The sequence below is a fragment of the Calypte anna genome, chromosome 1 (genome assembly GCF_003957555.1).
Source record: "Calypte anna isolate BGI_N300 chromosome 1, bCalAnn1_v1.p, whole genome shotgun sequence".
Taxonomy (NCBI): Eukaryota; Metazoa; Chordata; class Aves; order Apodiformes; family Trochilidae; genus Calypte; species Calypte anna.
In genome coordinates this window covers 14049356-14076248 of record NC_044244.1, presented here as the reverse complement: position 1 = coordinate 14076248, position 26893 = coordinate 14049356, and the positions used below count along the sequence as shown (strand labels likewise).

The 26893-nt window shown below is 43.4% G+C and overlaps 1 protein-coding gene across 1 annotated transcript; it reads left to right on the top strand.

The window, feature by feature from the left end:
• The first annotated feature begins 22482 nt into the window (after positions 1-22482).
• On the top strand, positions 22483-23585 carry CCDC71L (coiled-coil domain containing 71 like). Its single transcript, XM_030454260.1, has one exon. It carries the CDS (start codon positions 22569-22571, stop codon positions 23418-23420), a length of 852 nt encoding a protein of 283 aa, XP_030310120.1. The 5' UTR covers positions 22483-22568; the 3' UTR covers positions 23421-23585.
• Positions 23586-26893: the final 3308 nt, after the last annotated feature.

Here is a 26893-nt window from a genome sequence, read left to right as displayed (position 1 = left end):
CTTGCCAAATGGGCCACAGTGTTTTTGGAAGGCACTGCATAAAACTGGACATGGTAGTACTCCAGCGAAGGCCTTGCCAAGGCCGCCCACAGCAGGAGGATTAATTCATCGGCCTGAGGGTGCCAGGACTCCACATGCAACTCAGGCATAACCATTCACATCCAGTTCAAACAAACAACTCCCCTTTACCACTCTTTCCCCACCCTGGCTGCTGGCTGTTTGGCTCTGAGTGGAGCTGAGTGTATCTCTGGTTCTCTCTTTTTGGAATAAACAGCAAAACTCTTTCATGATCATGCTGAGACCTTTTTTGACCCTGATCTTGCAATGAAATTCACAGGTCTGGCATGAAGCCCACAAACTTGCCTGAAAGCCACGCTAACATAAGGTTACACCTTCAGGGACTACTTTACAAGACCAGAGGTTGCCCCAAATTAAAAAATAATTTGATTTTTCTAAGTACACATTATTAACTTCCATTGAAATAAAATACCAGAAGGAAATAACTAGTATGTTGCACACAGAGATGCTGTTATAACAAGTTGGGTAACTGTCTTTATAGCAGTAGGGTTCTTTTGACTTAAAAAATTGTTTGCATGACTGTGGGAGATTGGGCTTTGCCACTACAAGGCCTGGGTTTCACTAATGCTAAGTAAACTTAGCCAAAGTTGCAAGGACTCGCGTCAGCACTGACCTTGACAGAATGTATCCACCTTGAGCTATCTGGAAAGCCCCGGAATGAAGAAAAACAGAGAAGAGCATTGTGATCACTGAAGCAAGATGTGCTGAGAATAGAACAAGAAAACTGCAAGAGGTAGAGAATGTTTAACATGTAACCAGTAGTGAATTAAGCTTTTGTAACCATTTATCAATGATGTAATGTCATAGTTTAGTGTAAAAGGTATAAATACGCTTGATGCTCTAAATAAAATTGGATTCTGACTGATCACATTGGTCGTGTGTCAGCTCCCTCTTGCGACACATGACAACATAAAGAATCATAATACCATCAGAAAGTAATTGTGAAACTATTATATATATATGTATAAACATGTATAACCATCCCAAATGTATATATGTTACACTGAACTGTGGTATAGCAAATCATAACTCAGTACTGGCCTCAGGCTCCCCTTTTTACAAAGATGTAAGCAAAGTACAAATGTTCAACTTTCACATGATGCGTGTGCAGCACGGGGGCAAGACAGTGAAGACTCTTGCACTTCTTTTCTGTTTTTTCCTGATGTAATGTGTAATATTGGTCAAGAAGGCTTTGCATAGCATGTGTATTACTGAATGCTTTAAAATAGATTAAAAAAACCTTATCCAAATAGGAAGCCTTTTTTGTTGTTGGCTGGGTCCCCAGATGGATCACTCCAGGAACACACGTGTAGCCAGTTTGGCAGCTAATCTTGTTAAAATCCATGGACTTTTTTGGGGCATGTGTAAACATACAGAGATTTGAGCAGCTGAATTAAAAAAAAAAAAAAAAGATTGTCATTTGTCAAAAGACAGTTATAGAGAGAATAATTTACAGATGGAGCAAATCACATGTTTCATATTGACTTCAGACAGAATTGTATAATAGCTGTAAGTGAGCATAATGCTATTTGTAATGAAAGAATAAATTATTTTATGTATTCTATTTGAGACAAGCAGGTAAACTGAAAATCTTTGTTACATCAGGATTTAGTAAGTTAATAAAATATTAAACTTTTGCAGTTAATCTTCAGCTCCTCTATATACAGCAAAATTTACAGCACAATTTTCTTTATTGCCTTTTGTGGCAAATTCAGTAATACAAATTTTCCTCTTGTCAAGGATGCTTTCATTATACATTGTATATTCTTTGGAAATGCACATTTTAACATTATATTATTCCTGTTGATTTCAAAATGTGACCTAAACTCCTTCCCATAAATTATTTGTTGGTCTTTTTAAAAATTATTTTTTAGTCAAGAACAGCATGTACAATAAGACTAAATGTACATTTTCTCATACTAAAAGTAGAACCTTAAGACAAGATACCATAGCTTAAAGAAGGTGAAGAACACAGTTTGATATTTAAATAAAGCTGATTTAATAAAAATTATCCATGCAGAAAAGCAATCACTTTACTAATATGATATTGTGGGGTGCAGTCAAAATTCAGTTCCTTCCTTTATCTTTCAGGTGTAATTAAAAAAAAGTTACAAGGAATTGCTGTCATGATCTTAAATGGGAGTTTTGGAGGTTGAAAAATATAACATGGTATCTTTTTTTGACCTCTGCACAAATATCAGTTTTTATGTTGTTTCATGGAGAACTGCAATGAAAAAGTAACAGCCACATTAAGTACTCAGCAACAAATTTATATACTGACATATGTAGAAACTGCATGTAAAAGTCCTGTTGTCACAGACAGACTGGGTTCATTGCAACTTAGGAATTTGGGTTGGCAATTAAATGTAAAGGCTCTGTAGGTCTTGTACCAACAAAGCCAGAGCCTGCTTGCCTTATCCCAGCAACAGATACATTCAGTCTTGTAACTGCTTCCTTATGTATGGAAAATGGAAAAAAACCATTGTGGGATACATTATGCTTCCTGATGGAATGGTAGCTAGCTTTCTTCTTCCTTTCAGAAGTTATAAGGCACAATTTTTTAATTGAGTTGTAAGGACTTCATGTGCTTACAACTTATCCAGTGTAGGATTTAAAATAGACAGAATCCCTTTATTTTACATCTCTCCTCTGAAAACTGAGCATGTATGTATGCCATCAGTTGTGTTGACATCACTGCAGTTGATTGTCCATATGCATGATCATATGGTAGCTTTGGTATCAAAAATAAGGGGTTTTTCTTGCTATAAGCAGAGGAGTGAGATGGATTTTTGGTTGCCTTTTGTACCATGTTCTGTGTATGGTGGTTGCTTGTATAACTGACAATGAGGTGTTGCCTGCAGATCTGTCCTCCATTCACAACTTTATTTCATGGAAAAGTCAGCCCATCTCTTTTTGTGCAGGTTCTGTGTCATTGCTTGGAGAAGCGGTAGAAAGCCTCGGGGTAGGAGGTGGGATCCAGAAGAAGAGCAAATTAAGGCTGGGTTCTTGCTGCTTCCCTGTGATTCTGCCACTTTACTTTGCTCTAGTAAGACCTCACCTGGAATACTGCATCCAGAACTGGAGCCCTCAACACAGGAAGGTCCAGTGTAGGGCCACAAAAATGATCAGGGGGTTGGAACACCTCTCCTACAAAGACAGGCCGGGGGAGCTGGGATTGTTCAGGCTGGAGGAAAGAAGGAGAGAAGGCTCCAGGGAGACCTCATAGCGACCTTCCAGTATCTGAAGGGAGTCTACAGGAAGGCTGGAGAGGGACTGTTTGCAAGGGCCTGGAGTGATAGGATGAAGGGCAAAGGTTTAAATTAGAGAGGATCACATTTAGATTGGAAGTTATGGAAAAGTTTTTTACCATGAGGGTGGTAGGAAAATGGAACAGGTTGCCCAGGGAGGTGGTTGACTTGACAAAGCTCTGAGCAGCCTGATCTAGTTGAGGGAGCTTACTACAGGGGTGTTGGACTAGATGACCTTTTGAGGTCCCTTCCAACCCTAATTATTCTATGATTCTATGATGCCAGCAGGCAGTTAAATTCTCTGTAAGATGTCTCCTGTGTGAGCTTGCTTTCCCAGGGAGAGGCATCCAAGGGAATATTTTAAGATCTGCTGGGCCTGAAAGTAGCCTTGTGGCCTAACCCAGAATGATCTCTGTGAACCTTTGTAGGTAGAGAAGAGTCAGAAAAGCTCAAAAAAGGAAAAGAGGAGTCTTAGCTATCTCTAGTCTTACTTTCTTCTCCAAGAAACACCAGCTCTTCCCTTTCTTCCTGCTAAGATTGGTGCTCTCGGTGATCAAAATTCTGCATAAATCCCTCATTTTAAACATCTAAAGCTTTCAAAAATGGAAATAGCAGGTGTTCAGAAGCCTTCTGAGATACATCTGCTTAGGGCTTTGTCTCCTATTTTACCGATTTAAGCTCTTATACTTCAGAACACATATTTAAAGAACAGAGGTGGGAGTGCAAGCTGTTTCCTCTGTACCACATACGTACACATATCAGCTGAGATGTAAAACTAACGTAATACCTCTTACTTGCTTGAATACCTATTTTGGTCTGTTCGTATGTGTCTGAGTTTTTCAGAGATGTATTCCTCATGGCATCAGAATGTGTGTAAGCAGATCTTTAAGACCACTGGGTATTCATAAGGGGCAGAGAAACTCCTGAGTTCTTTTGCCTGCTGTCAGAGTTTTCAGTATTAGGTGGTGATGCAATATTGCATCATCTTGTCCTGTTGGGACTTGACAGAGGAAACAAAAGAGGTCAGAAATAGAAATGTAAAGAAAAGGAGTTCACACTTCACACATGGCCTCTAGTCTAATAGCATTATACTAAGGACTCCTAAAGATAAGGTACAGATAGGATTTCCTCAGTGTCTGAAAGTTTCTGACACTGAAAATAGAATCTAATTGTCTGCCCAGAGACTACATTTTGAGGTTTTCTCTAAACAAGCTCTCTGAATTGTTGCTGTATTATCATCATGTCCTGACACTTATTATTCTTAATCTTTGAAAATTTGCTTAGTTGTATGTATTTGTTAGTGCATCCCCCTGTGACTGTGAGGTTGTAAATATATTCATATGGCATAAGAATTATGTGAGGGTAGACTTTCACCAGAGGATTTCTGGGGGTTTTTTGTTGTTGAAAATGAGTAATGTGAAATGTTTTCCCTTTAAACTACCTTATTGCCTCTTACTGTATATTGAAGTAACATAACCTTTAAGCACAAAAGTGTTTCTTTCCAGAGTTCCAGATACCCAGTAGGCTTATTGATCTGTTGTCCTAATATTCAGGAATAGTAAAAGACATTCAAGTCAGAATATAGTTGTTCCACAGAGTTTAGCTGATTACAAAATCAGCTACAAAGAAAGTTTTTCCCCAGCCTGATCTTTTCTGGAAATATGACCTTAACCTTCTCCAATAACAGGTGGCCTTTGCCAGGTGCCCAGAAGATCACTACATTTGGGTTTTTTTGGACTGAATAAGAGGATTTAGTTCCAAACTGCCGAGTCCCTTGTACAGAGAGCCTGTGTGCAGGCTTTCTTTCAGGGCAAGGTTTGGGATTCTGTCTGGGTGCTGGGGATCCTGCTGGGGTGCTGAAGCCACATCTGTGACAGCACAGGAGACAGTATGTCATTACAGTAGTAGCTTTGCTAAATAATCACCTACCCTCCCGTTGGAAAATAGAGCTCCTGTAGTCACAGAAAACCAAAACTTTGACAGACAGATGGCACAATTGCAATGAGGAGAAAGCCAGATTTTTATACTTTGTATACTTGCTTCCTAGAAATGAAAAGCTAAGAAAAGCTGGGAGCCAATAGGATGGGAAGTGTCAACCCTTACACACAATATGAGGGCAGCATTATGCCATGGACATCAGAGCTTCATCATGTGGCAGTCTGGTCTGTATTGTCTTCCATTGTCTGTATCTGCTAGGGATGGTTAAAGACAAACATGGGAGCATGGCCCAGATAAAACAGCTGCTATTGCCAGACAGCCCAGGTATTATCATCCCATTGAATTATCATCAAAAATTACCTATATCATCACATTACCTACAAAATGCACATTTACATAGTTTCCTGCCTGCTGTGGAAAGCCAGGCCTCTCCAGCAAACTTCTGTGAACCTTTTTTTAGTCTCATCCATTCTACAGCATGAAGGCTGAGCTGTTCAGCAGGGGAGGACACAGTAACTGTGCCCAGTTTTTGTGGGACTATCCCGGTCCCCCATGGGACACAGTAATTGATGCAAAGTGCTGATCAGAACCTGCTATTCACATACTCCCTGTGCCCAGGAAAATAAGCTGTGCCTTACTCTCCCTTGGTCTGCAATTCTGTACCTCAAAGCCCAAAGGAAACCTAGCAATGGGTGTCTCTGCACTGACTCAGATAGAGTCACCCCACCTCAGGTATCAGCTACGTAGGTGTGATAGAAACTTTTTATGTGTCTTATTTTTGCACTTTAAATGTGGCATATGGTCAGACAATGCTTTCCAGAGCACGTAGGACACAACGATCACAAGTATGTTGGCCAGATGGATGTAACTCTAGGCTTTGTTAGGCCAGATTGCCTGCATGCAGCTCTGCGACTGACAACAGGGAGGTTTGGATCAAGCTGGATCTTGTCAAAGTTGTTCATCTTGTTGTCTGTCAGCTACTGAACAAACATAACCCACAATAGTAATCTCTTGAACAACATTCAAGATTTCTTTGAGGCATTTCAGAAGCTATGGGAAGTCTTCCTAAATTCACATAATGAGGCAGATATGCAGGAGCCTTCTGTTTCATCCCAGCAGGGAGTAATTGTTTTTCTCTAGGAAGCTGATGTTCTTTCTCAGTATTTTTCCCATGTGTCTCCAATAACAAAATTCTCTGGTGAGATTTTTCTCCTTGAAGAGTGTGACCTAGTACTAAATATACCAGATGCTTTAGTCCTTCCAAAGTACAACAGGACCCTACAAGTGTCTGGTAGGTTGACAAAAATAAGGATATAGAGATGAGTGACTCATGAGAGGACAGGAAAAGGGTATTCCTTCTCTGGTCTCAGATGTTCCAAAATATTCTAGACTGTTCTCTGACTCTTCCTGGATTCCATTAAAGGGAAGAAAATAGAGGCATGGAAGGTGAATATCTACTGTGTCCAGAGGAGGAGGACAGGGGGACATAATGGAAGAATTATATGAAATATGTAACAAACTCACATGAATGGGTGATTTTGAAGGCAGCATTTTGAAAATCCTTCTATAGGTGATTCTCCTGACGACCACAGAAGGCTACATAGCAAAGCTTGTTTTGGGCACAAAGCTGCAGGTGCTGGGACAGCAAGCACTGCAGGGCCTGCTCCTGAAGAGTGGCTGCAGATGTGGTAGGAGGCTCATCCTCACAAATGAGTATGGCAAGTACTTGGTCAGTGCTGCAGAGCTGGCCCTGAGCAAGGGCAAACTGTCAGCACAAGACTGCATGTTCCCTGGGATGTGAGCACCTGCACAGAGGATGGAGCTTCTCAGACATTTGTCCCATCAAAAAATGAACTCCACAAGAGTAATGACTCCTGTAATGACTCCTGTATACTGACGGGCTGAGCACTGCAGATGGCAATCACACTTTCCTTCATCTTTATTTGTCTCTGTTTCAAGTAATTGCCATCACAATAGTTGTACATGAAAGGAACTTTTGAAAAGGTGTTGCTGGGAGTTTAGGAGTTGAGGGTTTGCATCCAGGAATGTGCTGATGAGGGGAAACCACCCCAAAAGAGCATGGATTGCCTGTCACATGCCAATACATGAGTTGCCTGTTAATATCTCAAGAAAGAACAGTGCTGGCTGAGTTAACTCTGTGTCAGATAAATACCAAGGTACTCAGAATAGTGTCTGTCCCTTAAAAGTGAAGGTGTGTCAGAAACCAATTGGTCTGAAATCCCAGATTTAGCTTGCAAGACACTCCAGTACAAGTGAGGTAAATACTGTGAACTCACCTCACTGAATCTTATGGAAGATAAAATGTATGGGTGCCAATGGACTAAACAAGCTATCCTTAACTCAGAAAAACATTATTTAGGTAATGCATGGTCAATGTTCCATATAGTTAAGGAATGAAAAGTACAGAGCCAGGAACACCGGAGGTCATGAAAAGATCTGATTTTGTACATACATGGTGCAAGTGCAGTGGTGGCAGTGTTTGTGTTGGCAGTCATTCCAAAGGGACTTGGCATTATCCCATTATCCAGCCTTAGTTCCATGAAAGGAGGAGTACAAAAAGCAAGGATTCTCTTCGCTGTGTTAAGGAGAAAACCTGCTGTCTGGATCTGAGTTAGTCTGATAATCTCATTTAAACAAATTTTATTTTAAAACAGTCTGGATTTCTGAGATAAGCAAATCCATCACAGGTCCTGCAGTCAGGGAGAAAGGACTGTCTCATGTTTGATAAGCTCGGGGAGTTACAGCTGCAATTTCTGACACTGTGACTTGCCAGGAAATTGAACGTAAGTCCAGATTCAGCCCATGGAGGAGGACTCAAATCAGCCTTTTGAGGTCACTGTGTCTCTGTAATGACCAGCACAAACCTAGGCCTTTCAGCTTCACTGTTGACCACATTACTTCACTGTCTATGAGCTTTGGTTTCATCTCTCTGACCTGCCATCCCACCCTCACTCCCAGTCTTTCTACCGTGGCGATTTATTGGGTATCCCTTCCCGGGCACGCACCTTGTGTGCACCCTGCAGCTGGATCCTGACCTTTCCCAGGCACCACTGCCCTGCTACGCCGCCACAACCCACAGCGACGGGGGCCTGGCCAAACCTCTCACAATGAGGATCGCTGCTACAAACGCTCTCTTCCCACGGACGCCAAACCCCATTCATCCTGCCCCGCTATGGCTGCCACCTCCCGCATGCTCACCGGCCGCGGGTGTGACGTCCACTGCCGCCCGGCTCGCTCCGGCATTACCTCATGCCGCCGGCCGACAGAGGCGACCCTGGTGCTGCGGTGACACCTGCTGGGCCGGCGGGAACATCACCGCGGGGCCGCCGCCGCGGGGAGCCCGGCCCGGGACACAGGGGGCTCACGTCTCGCCAGCCCGGCCCGTGGCAGACGGGTTCGTCCTTGCCGGTACGGTCGGGGCAGCGCCTCGCTGTCTACGTGCCCTGGAATTGGGCGACAGCGCATCCTGAATGCCACGAGGAATGTCCCCGCCTCACTCAAGGAGCCTGAGCTGCTGTGGTGAAGGGGGTGAGGGAAAGATGCTGAGGGCAAAGCTGTATCTTCTACCAAGGAGGTTTAAAGAGTGTGTCCTCCTCCTCCTTATTTTCATGTCCCTTAGAATTAAAACTGGAAGACAAGGAATGTTTATGAGGAGACTTTGGAACTGGGCCTTCTTCCCAGTTCCCGTGTGACTGCAAGGAAGGGCTTTGGCTTTCTTTTATACCTGCCTCCCATTCATCCATGGGGTGTGGAGAACAAAGTTACCCAGGGAAGTTACCCACAGGGTCTTTCTGTGTTTTCCTTTATATCTGAAGTAATTTAAGATCCTTAGGGTATGGAAACGCTAAGTATTTCTGTGTTTATGAAAGAGAGAGCTGGTGACTAGATTTTTAGCAAAACTGTGCTACAACTACCTGGTCATCCAAAATGAGCAGCAGGGCTTTCACATCCCACCAGGTCACCACGTGAGCGGTGTCATGTAAGCACCTAAATCCTGATCCGGACATGATGGCAGGAGAGGAGCAGGACAGGACAGAGGTGACTTCCCTTGCTGAGGACAGGCATCACGCACAGCTTTGAGGTGCCTGTGCCAGAGCTGTCTGCCAGCTGCCTGCCCGCCGCGTTCTGGGCCAAGGCGTCCCGAATGGAGCTGGCAGCTCGGGTTAAGGAGCTCAGCAATGGATCCTGAGGTCTTCAACAACTTCCCAGCTTGTTTCTGCCAGTTGTTCCAGCTGCGGGTAGCCAACAAAACTCGCTTACCCGGGAGTGCAGCACAGACTGGCGAGACTGCTTGACACCTAAGGTTGCTTACATAGATGTCACGCAGAAGGTCGGTCTGAAATCAGCACTGAGCACAGGATGGTGGGGCTAATTCAAGCTTTCTGTCTGCTATAACCTCCCTGACTCCATTTTAATGTCCAGGTTTTCCTGATCTTTCCAGACTCCATTTTCTGCAAAATGTTTTCCCTACCTTTATACGCATTAGCCCAGGCAGCATGAGCATTGCCTGTGCTCTCCGTCAAACTTTCCATCAGCCCTGCAGTTTCCCTTCTGTCTAGCTAAAAATCTAGTTGTACACTTGCTAGATTTGAAAAACTTACACCCTTTATTTCTCCTGCTACCATCCCAAGCATGAAGGGCCGCATGAGTGGTATCAGAAATACCGTGCTGGCCACACATGATGCTGGGCTCGACTCCTCCCCTGCACCCAGCCTTGCCCTTTTACTCAAACCCCCCATTTCTGTGCAGCCACTTTCTCTCCACAGTTTCTCAGGTAAAAAACTTTAAAAACTCTTAAATGAAGGCTACTGTCACTCCACTTATTAGACACAATGGGATGTCTATGACAGAATAATTTCTGCCAAGACATCACCATGAAGGATGGCAGTTTCTGCACCCTCACAAGCACTAGCAGATCTGATGGCAAGCTGATGAGCCAGCTTCTATTCAAGCTCATAAGATAATTGTTATCCCTAATACAGGAAAGCAGACTAAAGCAGGAAAGCTATTAAATTCAGATTTAAAGATCATAGTCAAGATGTTAGAAAAATAGAAACAGCAAATATTACCAGGTTCAGTAAAGGAAGCCAAATGGTTATGAAACATAAATACTTTTCCAGTAACATGAGAAAGGGATCAAGTTTTACTGTAATTAAAAAAAAAAAGAAAGAAAGAAAAGCATATCAGTAGAACTGCATGCTGACTTATGGGAAATATTTTAAAAATAAGAAGTCATAGCTTCTGGAAAACACTATGAAGTTGAGTAGCCTGCATTCAGCATAATGAATTAGTTTCAACAATGGGCTTTTCTGGACTGAGTTGAATGTTTAAGAAACTTCTAGCTTAAAGTTGAAAAGCAGAAGTCTAAGAAGTTAGACCTCATTAATAAGTTTTAAATACATTTAGAATAATACCAACCAACCAAAACTAAACAAAAAGCCTCCTTGGATTAAAAAAATTTCCAGAAAACATATCAGTATGGGAAGGTAGAAACATGAGCTGACCTTTTGAAGCTGGTGATGGCACAGCCCTCCATGCCTCCCTGCCCTCAGTCATTGGCCATGGGAGAGGAATGACCTTTGCTAAATTGCAGGTTGTCTTTGGCTCTTCACTGGTTAGGAAGAAATCCCAAATACAAGTGAGGGCACAACAACATCTTTCTAACAGAGAAATTTGGAACTCAGTGGAAGCTTTGGTTGCAAGGGGACTTCAGGGAAATGGGGCTTTTGTTTCCACCCAGAGACAAGATAGAAGGGAAAAAAGAGAAGCTGGTTGTTTCCCTCCAGGAAAAGAAAATATCTGCCATTTGGCATGGCTTGGTTGGAGTGGGTGTAGCTTGCTGACACATTCAGCCAAGGACATTCAACATTGGTGTGCTCTTGCCTTCAGAACCAGACATGGGGCAGCATAGGCAGATGAGTTGTCCTGTGGCAGGGAAGAGATTTCACAGTCCTCAGCCACCTTGCTGTGACAGGAGAGTGTATGGCTGGGCCAAAGGCAGGCTGGTTCTGGCTACATCACTAGTGAAGCCAGTGTCACCTCTATTGCTGCTGCTTGTAGTGACCTCCAAAGTAAGTACAAGGATGAAATTTATGTATGTAGGTGAGATTAAAGCATCAGTGATGTACAGGCAGCTAGGAGGTAAATGACTCATCCGGGCTGGGCAGGGATGGGAACACAAACAGGGAATGTCTCATGCTCACAGCCTTGCAGTGACAAATTCAAATGTGGACATTGTAGACTGCAGTGAAGGAATATAGCACTGTGGGATGAAAAGGTCATATTCCCATTCCTTCTCAGTGAGTTGTCTTATTACTGTTTGTCTGATGTCTGGTTTATGATATTTGAGGGTAGATTGCTATTTTCTGGTTTGCATTCAACGCCTTGCACTTTTTTGCAAGTGCTCATACAGCCCCATGTCACATAACCAAATACATTTGTTAAGAAATTTGATGTTAATAAAATAACCTTGATATTATTGGAATCTTTGTGGGCAGCCAGCTAGCCAGCAGCAATCTGCTAGCTACAAGTGTGTACACTGACCTGAAAACTGGATTCCAGCTGTCTGGCATTAACTGAGGCACTATGAGTATAATATGGGTGGCCTTAGTTTCAGAGCAACACTGGGTGTAAGGCCATTTACTGTGCACAGGTGGATGGCCCAGGACACATCTGCCTGTCCTGGTGCACAGGATGCCTGATTCCAGGATTTCCCAGTGTTTCCTACAGTACCTGCTCCTGGCTGTCCCCCATTCTGTCAAAAAATTTTTAGGGCAGCTCTTCAGAGTGGTTTCTCTCTTGTTCTCCCTTTGCTTTGTGCTGATCCTGATATCCATTTATCCTGGGTGAAGTGTGATGACTGTCTTGTTACTGGCTTTTAGTATTTTTCCTGCTTGTAGTGGATCCAGAAGGATTCCCTTGTGTCAGCTCAGTACAGCTGATTCTTAGAAAATGTAAGAGTACACTGTACATCGATGCTTGGAAAAATACAAGAATGCCATCCTAGGGCATGCACATTACCTACCTTTGCATGTTTTAAACACAAATTCAGAGCATCTGAAACTAGAAGGCCACATTTTTTTCTTTAACTGAAGAGTCATGCATATTCCATGGGCCTTTCAATGCCTTAGATGCCTAAAATAAGTATGCAATTACATCAGTCACTTGCTGCCTTATGACAAGACAAGTTGGACAGTTTTATCAACCTTCTAGGTTTCTATTTACTCTTGATAAACTTTGTTCAACAGGTACCAATTTGTATCAACATATTCTCAGTTAAAACTGGTTATGGTAAGAATCTCCTTTCATTCTTTCCTCCCCTTCTAATTATAGTCTTTGAGGCCTACTTATGGGTTATGGCAATCATTACAGATACCTCTTAGCTATATTTATTATTTTTTAAATTAACAAGTGCAAAGTCTGTAGTAAAAAATCTCAAGTTTCCTTATAGGGTTTGGTTTCCATGTGCTAGAAAGAAACTCTAGGCCCCTGTCTCTGCTGTGCATCCCACCCTCAAATTAAGTCCACCCTGTTGTATTATCTTTCAGAACTATAATTATATCTAGCCCTATAATGGTAATTATTATTTTCAGCAGCAGCAGCACAGCAGCTGCCATTTATGTACATGGAGGAGGATCAGCATCTTCAGACTATCATCCAAGAGAGAGATATCTCCCCAGTCCTAGGGAGACAGCCAGACTTCTCCCTAGCACATCCAGCCCACCGCCTGATCCTGTAGCCTGATTTCTTTTAACAGTGCTTTTAACAGTGCTTTCTTTTAACAGTGCAGGTAGATTTTTTCCAGTCATAAATTTGTCTAATTGCTCTTTCAATCATGTACACTTTTGAAACCCATGGCATTTTGCAATTAGCTCCACAGCACTATGCACTGCACAGAAAACTGTCTCCTTTGTTTGCCACATGAGAATCTGATTTTATGCCTTCTAGGTCTTGTATTACAAGAGATGGCACATATCCATTCCCCATTTGTCTTTCTTATGCACTCTTTGCCATAAACCTATTTTTCACAAACTAAAATTCCAAGCACTCATTCTTCATACAAAAAATATCCCATTGCTTCTTCACCATGTTAAATTTCATCTCATAACTTTTCTAGTTCTGCTATACCAAAGCTATTGGTAAGACCTACACATGGCATTCAAAGGGTTGCACCATGGACTTACAGTTACATACTTACACTTTCTATTTTAGTCTCCTCTCCTTTACTAATAATGCCTTTTTACATAAATTATTTACCTCTCAGATTCATTTGGCCCTTGGAGAGAGAAGGAATGGATCTTCCGAAACATAATGGGAGATGAAACTTCAGAAGATGGTAGTGATTAATAAACTGAAGAAAATCACTGAGAGCTGCAGCCATAGTGGTGCTGGTTCTTCTTGTTTGTACCTCTCTTTGTGTGGGTGTTAGAACACAAAATGCAGAGAAAGACAGCTAGGAGCAGAGCTTCCTATTCAGTGAGAGTGCCTGGCCTACAAAGCAAAACCAAGAGGGTGAAGCCAGTGCTTTTCGACACCATCACAGAAGGACCTTCAGTCTGTCTTAATAGGCCATTGCCAGAGCCCTCAGTCCCTTCACAAGCTCCAGGCAGTTTTGCTGGCTGAGCCAAACTCAGTCTCTTCCGTGGTATGAGCTGCTGAGAAGGAAATTAAGAGAGGGGACCTGCCTCTCTTTCCCTTGGGAGCTGTTTTTGAGTCGATGGTCTTTAGGCTGGCAGTGCTTGCAGCTCTGTAGCAGCTGTGTCTGCACCTCCTCTCAGACCTTCTCATTCTTACCGGGACCCTGACTCCCTGCCATGGCCTCAGACCTGCTTCTTCATGACAGACCTCACGGCTGATTGGTGGCCTGAGGCTGACTCTGATCACTGCCTCCAGGCCTGCTCCTGATCTGGGCTTCCAACTCAACTTCCCAACACCTCATCAGCGAGGCAGTGCTCCTCATTAGCACCCTCAGCCCCTGACCTCCACGCCTCCCCTGGTGGAACAGGATGATTGTGCTGCTCCTGGCACCATTCCTGTTGTCTTACAGCACTCTGCATTTCAAATACAGGAAATGGTAGACATGGTTAAGTACATTTTCATGTCAACTGAGCGTGGACAGGAAAGAGCATTTTTGTCCTGAAGATGTTTTTAAAATGTCAAAAATATTTTATCTTGCCATAGCTATCAGAATTGTCAAAATAGTTATTTTGGTGATAAATCCAAAGTAGGCAACAGCTTAGGGTTTACAGCACATTTAGGAGGCCATGGCCAATGTTTTTCTTCCAGTGTGTGATTAATAATCTGAAAAAAATGCAGTAGTGTCAATGAATTGTACTAAAGGAATCCAACACTACATTAGCCATAGTTTGAGAAAATTGGATTGAAGAGTGATTATGGGAGAGTTAGAAGTCTGAACTTCTCATTCTTCTGAATGTGCCAGATAACCAATAGCTCTAGTCTGTACTAGGAACTGTATATCCAAACAGTTTCTCAGTGAAAACTCTTTCACCGAGTTCTTCTTGGTTCATTCATCTTTAATACCAGCACATGGCATATGAAAATAGTGCCTTCTTTACCATTCATAACTAAATAGAGCATCTCTGGATCAAAACTTAGAGGTGCTGTTTAAAATGGAAGTAACTAGGCTTTTATCCACAAATATGAAGTGGTAAGTGACTTATATAGGAAAGCTAATGTTCTGGAAGACAGCCCATAAGAAGAGACAGGAGAAAGTTTCACAGGAGCTGAACTGATTTATCAATGACTACTCTGTTTTTGCTACAGGTCTCTCTGCTTCTGCTCTGCATATCACGTTACTGATGGTGGTTAATTTAAAGAGACTGACTGAAGAAAATTATCAATTTTGACTGAAAACGTATCTACACCTGTGATAGGCAGAGAATAACTTCACTTTAATTAGTATTACCAGAAGACAACCACCTAAACCAGTCATATAATTTTTCTAAAATCAGTGGAGATAAACGGATGAAATGTATCCAACCTGTGAGCTAGCCTACATCAAACAAAGTGGTTTAAAATGTGTTTGATATAATTTGCCATCGGGTGAGCCATTTCCTTGCAGTCTGCTTGTTTTTCTCTACTCATTTTCTAATCTCTCTCTAATCCTTCCACTTCCATATAATTGACCATCTCTCCATCTTCATGTGCTTTAAGCTCTCCTGGCACAAGAGCTGTCTGCTAGGATATGTCTGCCACTGGGAAAAGCCATTTTATAGTTTCTGCCTTGGTGAGAAAGACTGTAGATTTAATCTTTTTCCCTCCAGATTTCATGCAAATACAGAATGTATCTGGCAACCATTTTCAGCAGTGGTTCAGCTCTTCATTATTGATATTTTTTACATCAGTCCTGGAGTCTCAGCGTTTCAGTTTTCTCTATTATTTCTTTCTTGACTTATTTTTTTCTTTGCTATTGTACATGGCACGTACACACAGCAAGCAAAACAAACCTGCATTGTAACATATTAGTCACTGGGAGGAAGAGGTGCTTTTGGAAATACCAGCTTATTTTGGCAGGAAGCAACAGAGCAGGAATCCCAGTGATTCAGCTTTCAGTCAGGGAGGGACGATCAGAAAGAATTTGGATCAGAAAGAAGCTAGAAATGGAATGGAGGGTATGAAGACTATGAAAGGAAAAAATAGTTCTGCAGTATGTTGAGGATAAATGTGGTATTTCCCTATTACGATCTGCCCAATCTATTACTACAGTCTGGAGATTGAAGACTCCTCTTTGTTTCAGACCGGACTTGAGGTTAGGCCCTGGCATCTTCATTAACACTTCTAAATAATGACCACTTTTTCTAAAGTGATGGGTCATTTGCAGTTCTCATTGCCTGCAAGGGAATAAAGAATGGCTCAGGCCATGAATTGCAAATGCTAAAACCTGAGCAGCTCCCTCCAGACAGTGCACTAGGACTTTAACTTTAGGCTCCTAGAGTCAAAAACAAGGTACTCAAAATGCAGATGTAAGAGAATGCTAATGAGCAGTGAAAATTCTGGCTTAATTAAATGGCTTTAATTAAACCAGTGGTAACCCTTACGTGGCTGATCTTAAATGTGAGTAACAATGGCTCATGGAGCTCCAACTGAATAGGAGCCAGTGTAAAATAAGTTGAAATACTACACACATAAGCTGGAGCGAGTGATCCCACCAGGGCTTAGCACATTTTTAATTAAATTAGTAAAAAGTTAACTCACTAACATTTCTTATTTGGAGGAGCTTTCCAAAGGTAGCTGATGGAATGAGGATTGAATGTGGATGATGTGTTGACCCTGGTGACTTTTTCACTTTATAATGAAAGTTTCAGGTATTTGTATATTTCTGAGAATATTTAATGCAATTGCTGTTTGATAGCTTTCATAAGATGTATATGCTTCTCTAAGAATAAACACATTAGGTAACCCACTTAATTTCTGAAAGAAAATTAGCTACTCATCCACCTGAAATCATTGCAGGTTCACCGAGGATTAAATTACCTCAAATGCTATTGTCTTTTGAGGAGAGACTTTATAACAATGCAGATCAGGTATAGGGTCAAAACCATAGCTAGTATCAGCCACTGTGTTTGTGTTGAAATGAAGAGTATCTACAGATGTGGAGAACCTTTTCTTTCTCTTTAAAAGGTACATTCTAGAAGTCCACTTCTCATGCTACGTGAAGCATTTCAATCTTATAAAAATATTCTAGGAAATGGTCATAATAATCAAGGTTTGAATTATCCAGTTTAGATATTTATGATGTGCTGACATGATTTCACAATAATTTAAAATGGATTATATGGAGTACTATCAACCAAGTGGTGCCGAACTATAAATTATTAAAATATTTTGGAAAATAGAAATCCCAATTCAGGCGTTTTGAACTTGGTTGGCATTGAATAATATTTTAAATATACTCAAGGGATAGAAAATTATACAACCAAAGAGTAATATGGACAGACTTCTAGCAGGTATCAAGTCGGAGCAGGTTCTCTGTTAAGGACACTCAGCTCACCTGGAGTGACCCGGCACCTCCACTGCTCCCCAAGCCGGGGCTGCGGTGCCGCTGGCAGCCGAACCTTGAGGCCACCGAAATCCCCCCGCCCGGCGGGTCAGAGGTTCCTGAGCAGGAGGAAGGGAGAAGCACCGAGATAAGCCTCCCAGGCTTTTGAAGCCCACGCCTAACTCAGAGAACAAAAGAGAGATTCTAAAGAAAGTGTTAATGCTAACAGCCAGCATCTACATAATAATCCAGTGCTTACAGCACTCTGAAACAGAGAGCAAGACCCTTGTTCACCTAAACGTTTTAGAACCCTTAGCTCACACTCTTCTGCCCTGTGAAAGTGTCAGAGAGGACCTGAAAAAGGATCGGTTTCTACCACTTTGTATTAACACATACACAGATGGCAGCAATGTTTGCAAGATTCAGGTGAGAGAACAAATTTGGAACCTGCAGACATAGTCCAGTGACCTCATAAAGCTGCTGGAAGTGTCTGTTTAATCCACATCCATGTAACATACAGAGCTGAGCTAGTATCAGCTCCCTCACTCTAATTTGTTCAAAGCATTTTGAAGCTTTCTTTCCATGGACTTTATGCTGGATCACATACTGTGTCCTCCCTAGGCCAGCATAAAACATAAATCCAATATAAACATTGCATTGTATTCAGTGGCAAGTTCAACAAAAAAATTGACTGTGTGCCTTCACTGTTCTGGAGTGAATTTGCACAGTCAGCTCATCTGTTAATGCACAAATCTGGTAGGAAGGAAAATGGAATCACAGGTTGGAGTGTATCATGAAGAGTTCTTGAACTGACATGCTCAGTAACACTAGGTATCAATAAATACTATTGAAATAATCAGGTTATTAGATAATTGTTAGTAGGCTTTAAAAATTGTCCGGTGTGAGACAAGTGAATGAAATTCACATTTTTTTATCAGTTTCAGTACTTAAAATAGAGTGCCTCAGGAAACAGGGTGATCAATATTACAAGATGACATGGTCTGTGACGTGCGAGAACCATCACAGCACTTTACCAGTTTAGTTGGTGAAGACAATACAGTGGGATTACCATTATGTGTCTCGCTGTGGAACTGGCTTTCCAAAGGGCTTCTCTCTATGGAAGTTATTGTCAGGTGAATTACATCATGGATAGGAGAGACAGAAGATTTGGGAGCATTTTATAGTCAAAGCCAACATGGTTGGTTAAGAAGATGGGTTAGGTGGGCTGGAGAGTAAGAGAAAAAACAAGATGAAATAAACCCAGGATTAGCAAGAATTTTTTTCACTTTGGATATATAAACCAGGGGCTCCTTAATGTTTTAGACTAAGACCCCATTATTGACCCTCCAGACTATGGTGACTACGAGTACAGCTATTGCCAACACTGATTAATAACAGGGCAATGATGATATGTGATGCACAGTTTGCATGGTTATGTGCATCATGTATAGGTAACGTCCCCAAACGTGAAAACAAATGGAAAACTGCTTCTCCTAAAATATCTTCTAGGCATGCTTTCTGTGTCACAAAGCACGGTCCTTTGTGTATTTTTATTTTTACTATGGCTGCAGAGTTTTTTTAATGTATCATAGTCTTCCACTAAAATATATGTTTGAGATTTTTTGCCTGTCCCTGCACCACTTTGTCAGCTGGCACTTTGCTTCTCTTTCTCAAAAAGTCTATAAAGAAAAGAAATTCTAACAAACAGTTTGGAACAGAGATTACAGGTTTTTTCTCTTCTGTTCCACTGTAGACATTCACTGTATTTTTAGAATAATGATAGTTAGAAATTAAGATATACAGAAAGTGAAGTCATTAAGTCTATACATCTTAGTCAAGCCATTTTAATCCACTTCTTCATTTTATTCATCTTTAGAGAAAGGCAATATTTACTTACATAACTCAGGAGTGCTGTGAGTGATAATTAATGCTTATAAGTAGTAGTATGATTAAAATGAAGAGCTATGCACTTCCAGAGGATTATTAATTTTATTATCATAATTATTACTGTCCTGAGCTATTGTAAATTACTGAAAGATAGCCAATTACCATGGATTTTCTTGAGATGACTTTGTAAGGTAATAAAAGGAGAGTGTTACACTTCAGAAAATTCATAATGAAGTTATAAAGCTGAGATTACATCCTGTGCCTTAAGATGGTATTGTCCATACTGAAAGCAAAAAAGTCAAAATCATTAAAACATGCAGAGTAACAGAAAAATACTCGGTCTTTTCACTCCTATCTACACTGACTCATTTATCTCTTGCTGAAAATTTTTCTATGTCTCTATGATTTTCGAGTCAGATGCCAGAAATATCTGTAATTTCAGGAAAAAGGTTTCAGCCAATCACTATAAGCAATAACCTGCAGGTTTCTGCAGTTCAACGAGGGCTCACTTGTCAGCTAAGCTGTTGAACTGGGTAGCAGAGGAGGCCCTAGGACTGAGGACAGGAGAGCAGCTCAGCTTCTGTGGTCCAGCAGGTGAAGAGCCTCTTGCTACCCTGTGGTCACCCCGTGGCTGTGACCAGGCACTGGAATGCTAGAGAGTGACCAACTGCAACACAGCTGGGTCACTTCCAGCTCCTAGCTCTTGCCCTCTGTGTTACAGGGCACCTCCCTCAGATAAATCCATCTGACTGTGCTCCAAAGTATGCTGTGAAATGAATCTGATTAAAAACATCACAAACACCATTGTTTTGGGAAAGGATTTCTTTTTTAAATGGGTCATTTATAAAGCTGGTTTACAACATGGCTGCCCCTTGTGATTGTCCACACGAAGATTTAAAATATTTTTTTTAATATACACTTTAAATGGTTATTTGGATTAATATTCTTGAGTTTCCCATTAACACGAGCTGAATTATACTGTGAAGAAAATTCATATATTTGTACTGGCAACAAGGAATAATTTCGTACACATAATTTCTGACTCTTGCTTGACTGATTTTCCAGACATTGCAATTTAGGTTCTTGATGAGTAGAGAATAAAATTTTTCCCTGTTCTAAATGGAAAGATTAATTACAGAAAAGAAAGAAACCAAACTGTCTATGAAGAAAAATGTTATTCCTCGTCTTTTACTGATGCTGAGGGAAAGTAATTATGGTTATGAGTTTAATCAAACCCTGAGTAGGATTTATAGGGAAGGCTAAACCACCTCTGCCCTTGCTGATACCTTGCTGTTCTGGGTACTGGAAAGATCTCTGGTTTAATTGAAAGAACCCAGGAATCTAGCAAGAGACTCTTAGTGTGACAGCAATCCCCAGAGTATCAGGAAGCATGGTCTAGAGGGACGTGGCGTTTCACAACAATTGACAAAACTGTGCAGTGTAGCAGTGCCGTGCAGGAAGAAACAACATTGTGGATGCAGCAAGCTGGCAACTCTCACAAAGAGCTCAACCAACCCTGAGGTTTTTTACTTCATTTGGGATATGCTTTGTTGGGATTCAAAGTCAGTCCTAACAATGCTGTGAATATTTCAGTGTCAAAAGGGTGCCAGGAACATCACAAAGTTCAACAAGAAGTGCAAAGTCCTTCACCCGGGGAGGAACAACCCCACGCACTGTATATCAGTGGGGGTCCACCCAGATGGAAAGTAGATTAGGAAAAAGGATCTGGGGGTCTTAGTGGATACTGTGCTGAACATGAGGCAGTAACATGCCCTTGCTGCAATGAAGGCAAATTGTGTCCTGGGCTGCATTAGGCAAAGTACTTCCAGCAGCTTGAGGGAGGTGATCTTCTACTTCATTCATTGCTAGTGAGGTTACAGTTGGAGTTCTGGGTACAGTTCTGGGCTTCCCAGTATGTGAAAGACATGGGCATACTGGAGAGAATCCAACAAAGGGCCTAAAAGATAGTGAAGGGACAGGAGAATTGCCTGTTGAGAGAAGGCTAAGAGCTGGGACTGTTAATCCCAAAGAGAAGTTTCAGGGACATCTCATTAATGTACAAAAACACCTGAAAGGAAGGACAAAGAAGATGGAGTCTCTCTGGTGCTCTGTGACGGGACCAGAGGCAACAGCACAAACTGAAGTGCAGGTTCCCTCTGAACATCAGGAAACACCTTTTCAATGTAGCATCACAGAATCAGAATTATAGCATATCTTCATTTGGAAGGGACCCATAAGGATCATGAAGTCCTTGCAAGACTACTTAAAGTTGAACCATATGACTAAGAGCACCACTGAGACATTCTTTGAACTCTGACAGGTCTTTCTGCTGTGACTGCTTCCCTGGCGAGCCTATTCCAGTGGCTGACCACCCCCTAGTGAAGAACCTTCTTCTAGTGTTCAATCTGAGCTTCTAATCTATCTTCAGTCTCTTTCCTCCTGTCCTATCGCTACTCACCAAAGGAGTCTCCATTCTTGGAGATATTTGAGAGCCACCCAGACACAGCCCTGGCCAACCTGCTCTAGATATAGGTGGGACAGGAGGACCTCTGGACGTCCCTTCCCACCTCATCTATTCAATGATTCTGTGACTTAGCAATGTTGTTGAATGGTTCATGTTAAAAAAAACCCTCTGTAACAGGACAGATGTATTTAATACTGTATGGATTACTTTACCTGTCATGCGTGTTCACCAATTTTGTAATTTAACTCAGCCTTTCCTCTTCCTCTGGAGGAGCTTGCCCACTGGAGCATCCAACCAATCTTGAACACGTTTCACAGAAGAATCTCTCTTTGCCCACCTCCCTGTGGAGAACTTCACCCTCGCAGCGAGGCACAGCGCCGGCACAAGGCACCACATTCGTGCCAGGTCCGCCGGCATCCTGCCATGGGAGTACCTCACTCCATTCCCTAAGGAAAGGGGCCAGCATTGGGGTGCCCAACTGGAAATGAGGGCGAGACGGCTTCAGTGGCATTCTAGGGCTCCCCGCTGGGTCCCCTGGTCGCGCAGGTGACCCCCGGCGGGTCCGTGCAGCCCCGCCGCCCCGGGACAGGCGGCTCCGTCCAAGTGCCCTTACCACCCCCAGCGAAGCCTCCCTCCGTGCGCCCGCCGCCCTCCCCTCGGCCGCCTCCACGGCGCGGGGGTGGGGCGCGGCCTGCCCGACGTGTTTCAAACGGGCCAACCGCCCGTCGCGGAGGGAGGGCGGGACGCCGCGCAGTCCCCGCCTGGGACTTTAAAGCGCCATTTTGTGTCGGGGGGCAGGAGATCGATCGCCGTTCCCCAACCGGCGAGCAGGCGGGGACGTGCGGTGAGGCGGCTCGCGCCCGGCGGCGGCCGAGCTGCGGCCGGCGCCCCGGCTCCCCTCTCTCCCTCCCTCCTCACTCCTTCCCTCTGCTCCATGACCCGCAGTAGGAAGCAGGCGGCGCTGGAGAGAGAAGCCGGGAAGATGAACCCAGAGGCGGACAGCGCCGCGGCAGCGGCCGCGGGAGCCCGGGCGGCGGTGTCGGGGGCAGCTAGCGGCGAAGCGGCGCCCGCCGCCTGGGGGCTGGAAGGGGAGGAGGAGAAAGTTGTGTACTCCCGCTCGCAGGTCTCCTTCGCCGGCACCAAGGCGCTGGGCGACGCCCTCAAGCTCTTCATGCCCAAGTCCACCGAGTTCATGAGCTCTGACTCGGAGCTGTGGAACTTCCTCTGCAGCCTCAAGCACGAGTTCTCCCCGGTCATACTCCGCAGCAAGGACGTCTACGGATACGCCTCCTGCCGCGCCGTCGTCCCCGATCCGCCGCCGCCCTCGGCGGAGCGGCACCGCCGCCGCGCCGGCAAGCGGCGCCTGGCGGCCGTCGACGCCAAGCGCCGGGCCGCGGCTGCGGGTGGCAGCGCTAAGCGGCGGAGGCGGCGGCGGCGCCGCAGGAGGGTTCGAGGGAGGCCGCGGCCAGCGGCACCGGCGGCCAGCGGCCTCCGCGGCGAGGGGCAGGCGGCGGCGTTATTGCCTCTGCCGGAGGAGGAGGAGGAGGCGGACAGCGAGCGGGGCAGCCCGGAGGACGGGGCCGCCTGGGAGCCCTTCGGCGGCAAGTCGCTGGAGGAGATCTGGAAGGCGGCCACCCCCCGCCTCACCACCTTCCCCACCATCCGGCTGCGGGGCAGCGTCTGGAGCCGCCGGAGCCTGGTGGCGGCGCGGCGGGCGCAGCGGATCCTCGGCGTGGACCTGTGCCCCGTGGTGCGGGTGCGGCGCTTGCCCGTAGCACCGTCCTGAGGCCCCCGCGGCGGGAGGGGGCACGGCCGGTGCCTCAGCTTCGCTGCGGGTGCGGACAAAGAGACCGATATCAGTCACCTGTTTACATTGCTTTTGTCTGGATCGTGTTCTGCTGCTGCACTTTATGGCTCGCTCGGGCAGGGGCCGGGCCTGGGCCCCCCAGCCGCACAGGGGGCGGCTTGCCGGGCCGCCGCGCAGCCAGGGGCCCGGGCTGGGTCCCGTCCCGTCCCCGGCGGGGAGGCGGGAGGAGCCGCTGGCAGGTGTCACGCGTGGGGACCAAGTTCCACTTCCACTTTTTTCTCTCCCATTGGGCTACCTCACTGGTCCAGAAATCCACCCAAGAAGTTATTTTCCAAAGGATCTTACTTTCATGCTTGTATAATAAAGCCCCATCTGATTATTGCTTTTTTTTTTTTTTTTTTTTTTTTTTAACACCCGCGCTCCCTCCCGCCTCCCCCTTTTCTGATGGATTATGTATGCTTTGTGGTGTTGCACTAGTATGTGCTCAGGGTATTCTGAATCCCAGGCATTCCCAAGTTTCAGTTCACTCTGATCAAGGATGCATAAAGAATGGAGGTTCAGGACTTGTGGCTGTTCTTGATGGTGCAAAAACTTTTTTTTTTTTTAAATTTCATGGGCTTAGTGATATATAAAGATGTATCGCGCAGTATAATTGTTACACTTTTGTATCTAAAGTCGTTTTTAAAGTTTTCTAGATGAAATAAGTATTTGTTTCTATTGAGCACCTAAAGATAGAATCATCCTGATATTTTATAAACCTGTTTACTTTAGGGATGCTCATTTGGTCAACCTAAGTGAACTTAATAAAAGTCAAAGAACAAGTGGCGTTTCAGTTCAATGAAACTGCGTAAGGGCCGGGTTCCTCGGGGAGGTACACCATCTGGGCTGGTAATGTAAATAAGGCTGGAGTTTGTGAAGAATGTAACTGATCATCAAAGCAGCGTGTAGGTGTTTGAAGATCAAGTATGATACAATGTTGTTTCTGACGACCAAAAGTCAGCAGCTCACATGACCCAAGTACTGCACTCGAAGTGCCTCTCTGTGCAAAAAGAAAAAAACCTTGATACCCGTTCACTTCAAAACAGTGTCGTGGTTGTGAGATAATGAATGATGGATGATAATATTTAACATAATTACTCAAGTGTAATTCTTTTTATAAACCTCTCCTGGGCTTCACAGTGGACTGTGATCCAAAATTCGTGATGTGACGAGTATTTTGACTGAAAAATGCTGTGTTGTCATTTTGTACAATAGGAAGTCTCTCTTTAAACTGATATATTAAGAGCTTTCTTTACGTCTTTGTCTTGCAATTGGTGTGTGAGGAGCAAAGGTGCACGTGAGAGAGAAACAAGTTTTTATGCCTGGGAAAGAAATAAATGCTTGATAATAGTTTGTCCCTAGAATCTCAGCAAATGAGACTAATTCACCAGTTTCCATGGTGGAATGAATGACTTCACAACTTGCTTTTAGAATGGTTTTACAACTCTTAAAATTTCTTTTCTGGTGGTTGTTGACTCCTTGTTGCCTGTGCTTGAGAGAGGCAATAGGACAGCTTGATACAGCTTGTAAAAACTCACTAAGGTAAAGCAGCTGGCTGCTTCTAAAACCTTTTTATATTTTGTGGTTCTTACCTAGTAAAGCTGAAAGGTTCTTATTCTTCCAAACTAACACTCTATATCCATCAGGCTTTTGAAATAGTTTACATAATGTTAGACTGCCTGCTGATGGCTGCACTACTGCCACGTTGCATTTCAAAAGGGAATTAGGAAATGAAAGTTCAAGGGTGCATATTGTTGCTCTATTTCTCTGGCTATAATACCTGCTTAAATGTAAAGGTGAAGCTGTGTTGATTCAAAACTCAGTGTGACCAAATGCTGAGGCTCCAAATATCTTACTTTTGAACTTCCACTTTAGAAAACCAGGTTAAGAGTGTTATTATTATCTCTTGAGGTTTTTGGTTGATTTTGGTGCTTCTACTGTTAACAGTAATATTAGTATTTTTTTTTAAGGATCTGTGTAGCATATTTGATAAAATATAAGTAATTTTTCAATTAACTTGTAAACAGGCACAGGGAGAGGCCAGACCAAATTTCAAGGGCAGAGTTATGGCTGCCAGAGGTATGATATGGGAGGCACTATTAAAGTTGTGCTGCCTTGTTTGGAGGTCTATCCTGAAACATTCTGTGTGGGTACAAAATATAGTGAAGTAACTTTAACTTTGTTGAGTGACTCTTGTTGTGTGGGCTCTATGCATAACACTTGCTTATTTTTCTCTTGGTTGAGCTTTGAGTTCTTGGTTTTAAAGTGCCAGCTTTGTTGGGGGGTGTAATAAGCTTTGTTAGCAAGTTGAAATTTTGCTGTAGTATAAACTCTTCTGGCAACTGCATTTACAGGTTCTTGACTGAGTTATTTCAGTCTGTGAAGTCAGTTAAAGAGGGGAAATCTTTAGTCAGATTTTCTGGCAAATTAATGTGCTGAAATATCTAAGCAAAGGATCTGAGTACAGGAAGGGTGTAATAGTTTACAGGCAAGCTGAGAGCAAATTTCATGATTGTGTTCATGGCAGCTTGTGGCAATTCAGCACAGAATTATTTGTGGTCCAGGTTTTTCTCCCCTTATCCCTCTCAAAGCTGCAGCTCCTGTCCTGTCTACCTCTCTGTTCTCATCTGAGGAAGCTAAGCAATGAAAAAGGATACAATTTTACGTTTGAGCTGGTTGATACCTTGGCTTTTGTTTAACCTTCTAGCTCTAGACCAGAGCTGAGGAAAGAGTGCACAAAACTGCTGCAATATGGAGTTAAATAATTCCAAGCATGAAATCCCTTACGTTTTATTTTAGGTAGAGGGCTGGAAAATTTATTGTACTGTGCTTGTATGTATGCTGTTGGAAAACGTGTAGTAGGTTAGATGGACTTCTGGTCTGACTCCATGTGGCTAATCCTATGCACAGTGGTGTGAGGGCTGTGGCTTGCCTGATTTTACTCTGTGATTTCAGCATTCTATCAGATGGGGCTGCTTCTGAGACTAACAGCAGGTTGAGGATAAACCCTGTGAACAAAGCCCAGTCTAGTTCAGTCAGCACAGATGGTTTTATATTAAACAGGAATCTTGTGGTAGCCTCTGTTGCCAGACTTACCTCCCAGTAGCTGGTTCCCTCCCTATGAGCTCCCGTCATGCAATGGCTCTGTGTACTGGATGTTGTGCTATTTACTTTGCCAAATCTTCTTTTTTTCATTCAGTTACTCAGAGGTTATTGAATGTGAAAATGCCACAATGCCAAAGAGTTGTGTGATGACCCCAGATGTCAAGTAGAGGTTTGAGATGACCATTTTCTCTAATATTGTGTAGTGTAAGCTTTCTATTCAAGTGGCAGTGCCTTTCTCTGAGTCATTGTACAAATAAATTGTTCAAGATTAAAGCTCATAAAAGGAGAAATCAGTGCCTTGCAAAAAC

Excerpts from the sequence above, each read along its gene's own strand:
- CCDC71L (XM_030454260.1), top strand. The coding sequence starts at position 22,569 with ATGACCCGCAGTAGGAAGCAGGCGGCGCTGGAGAGAGAAGCCGGGAAG.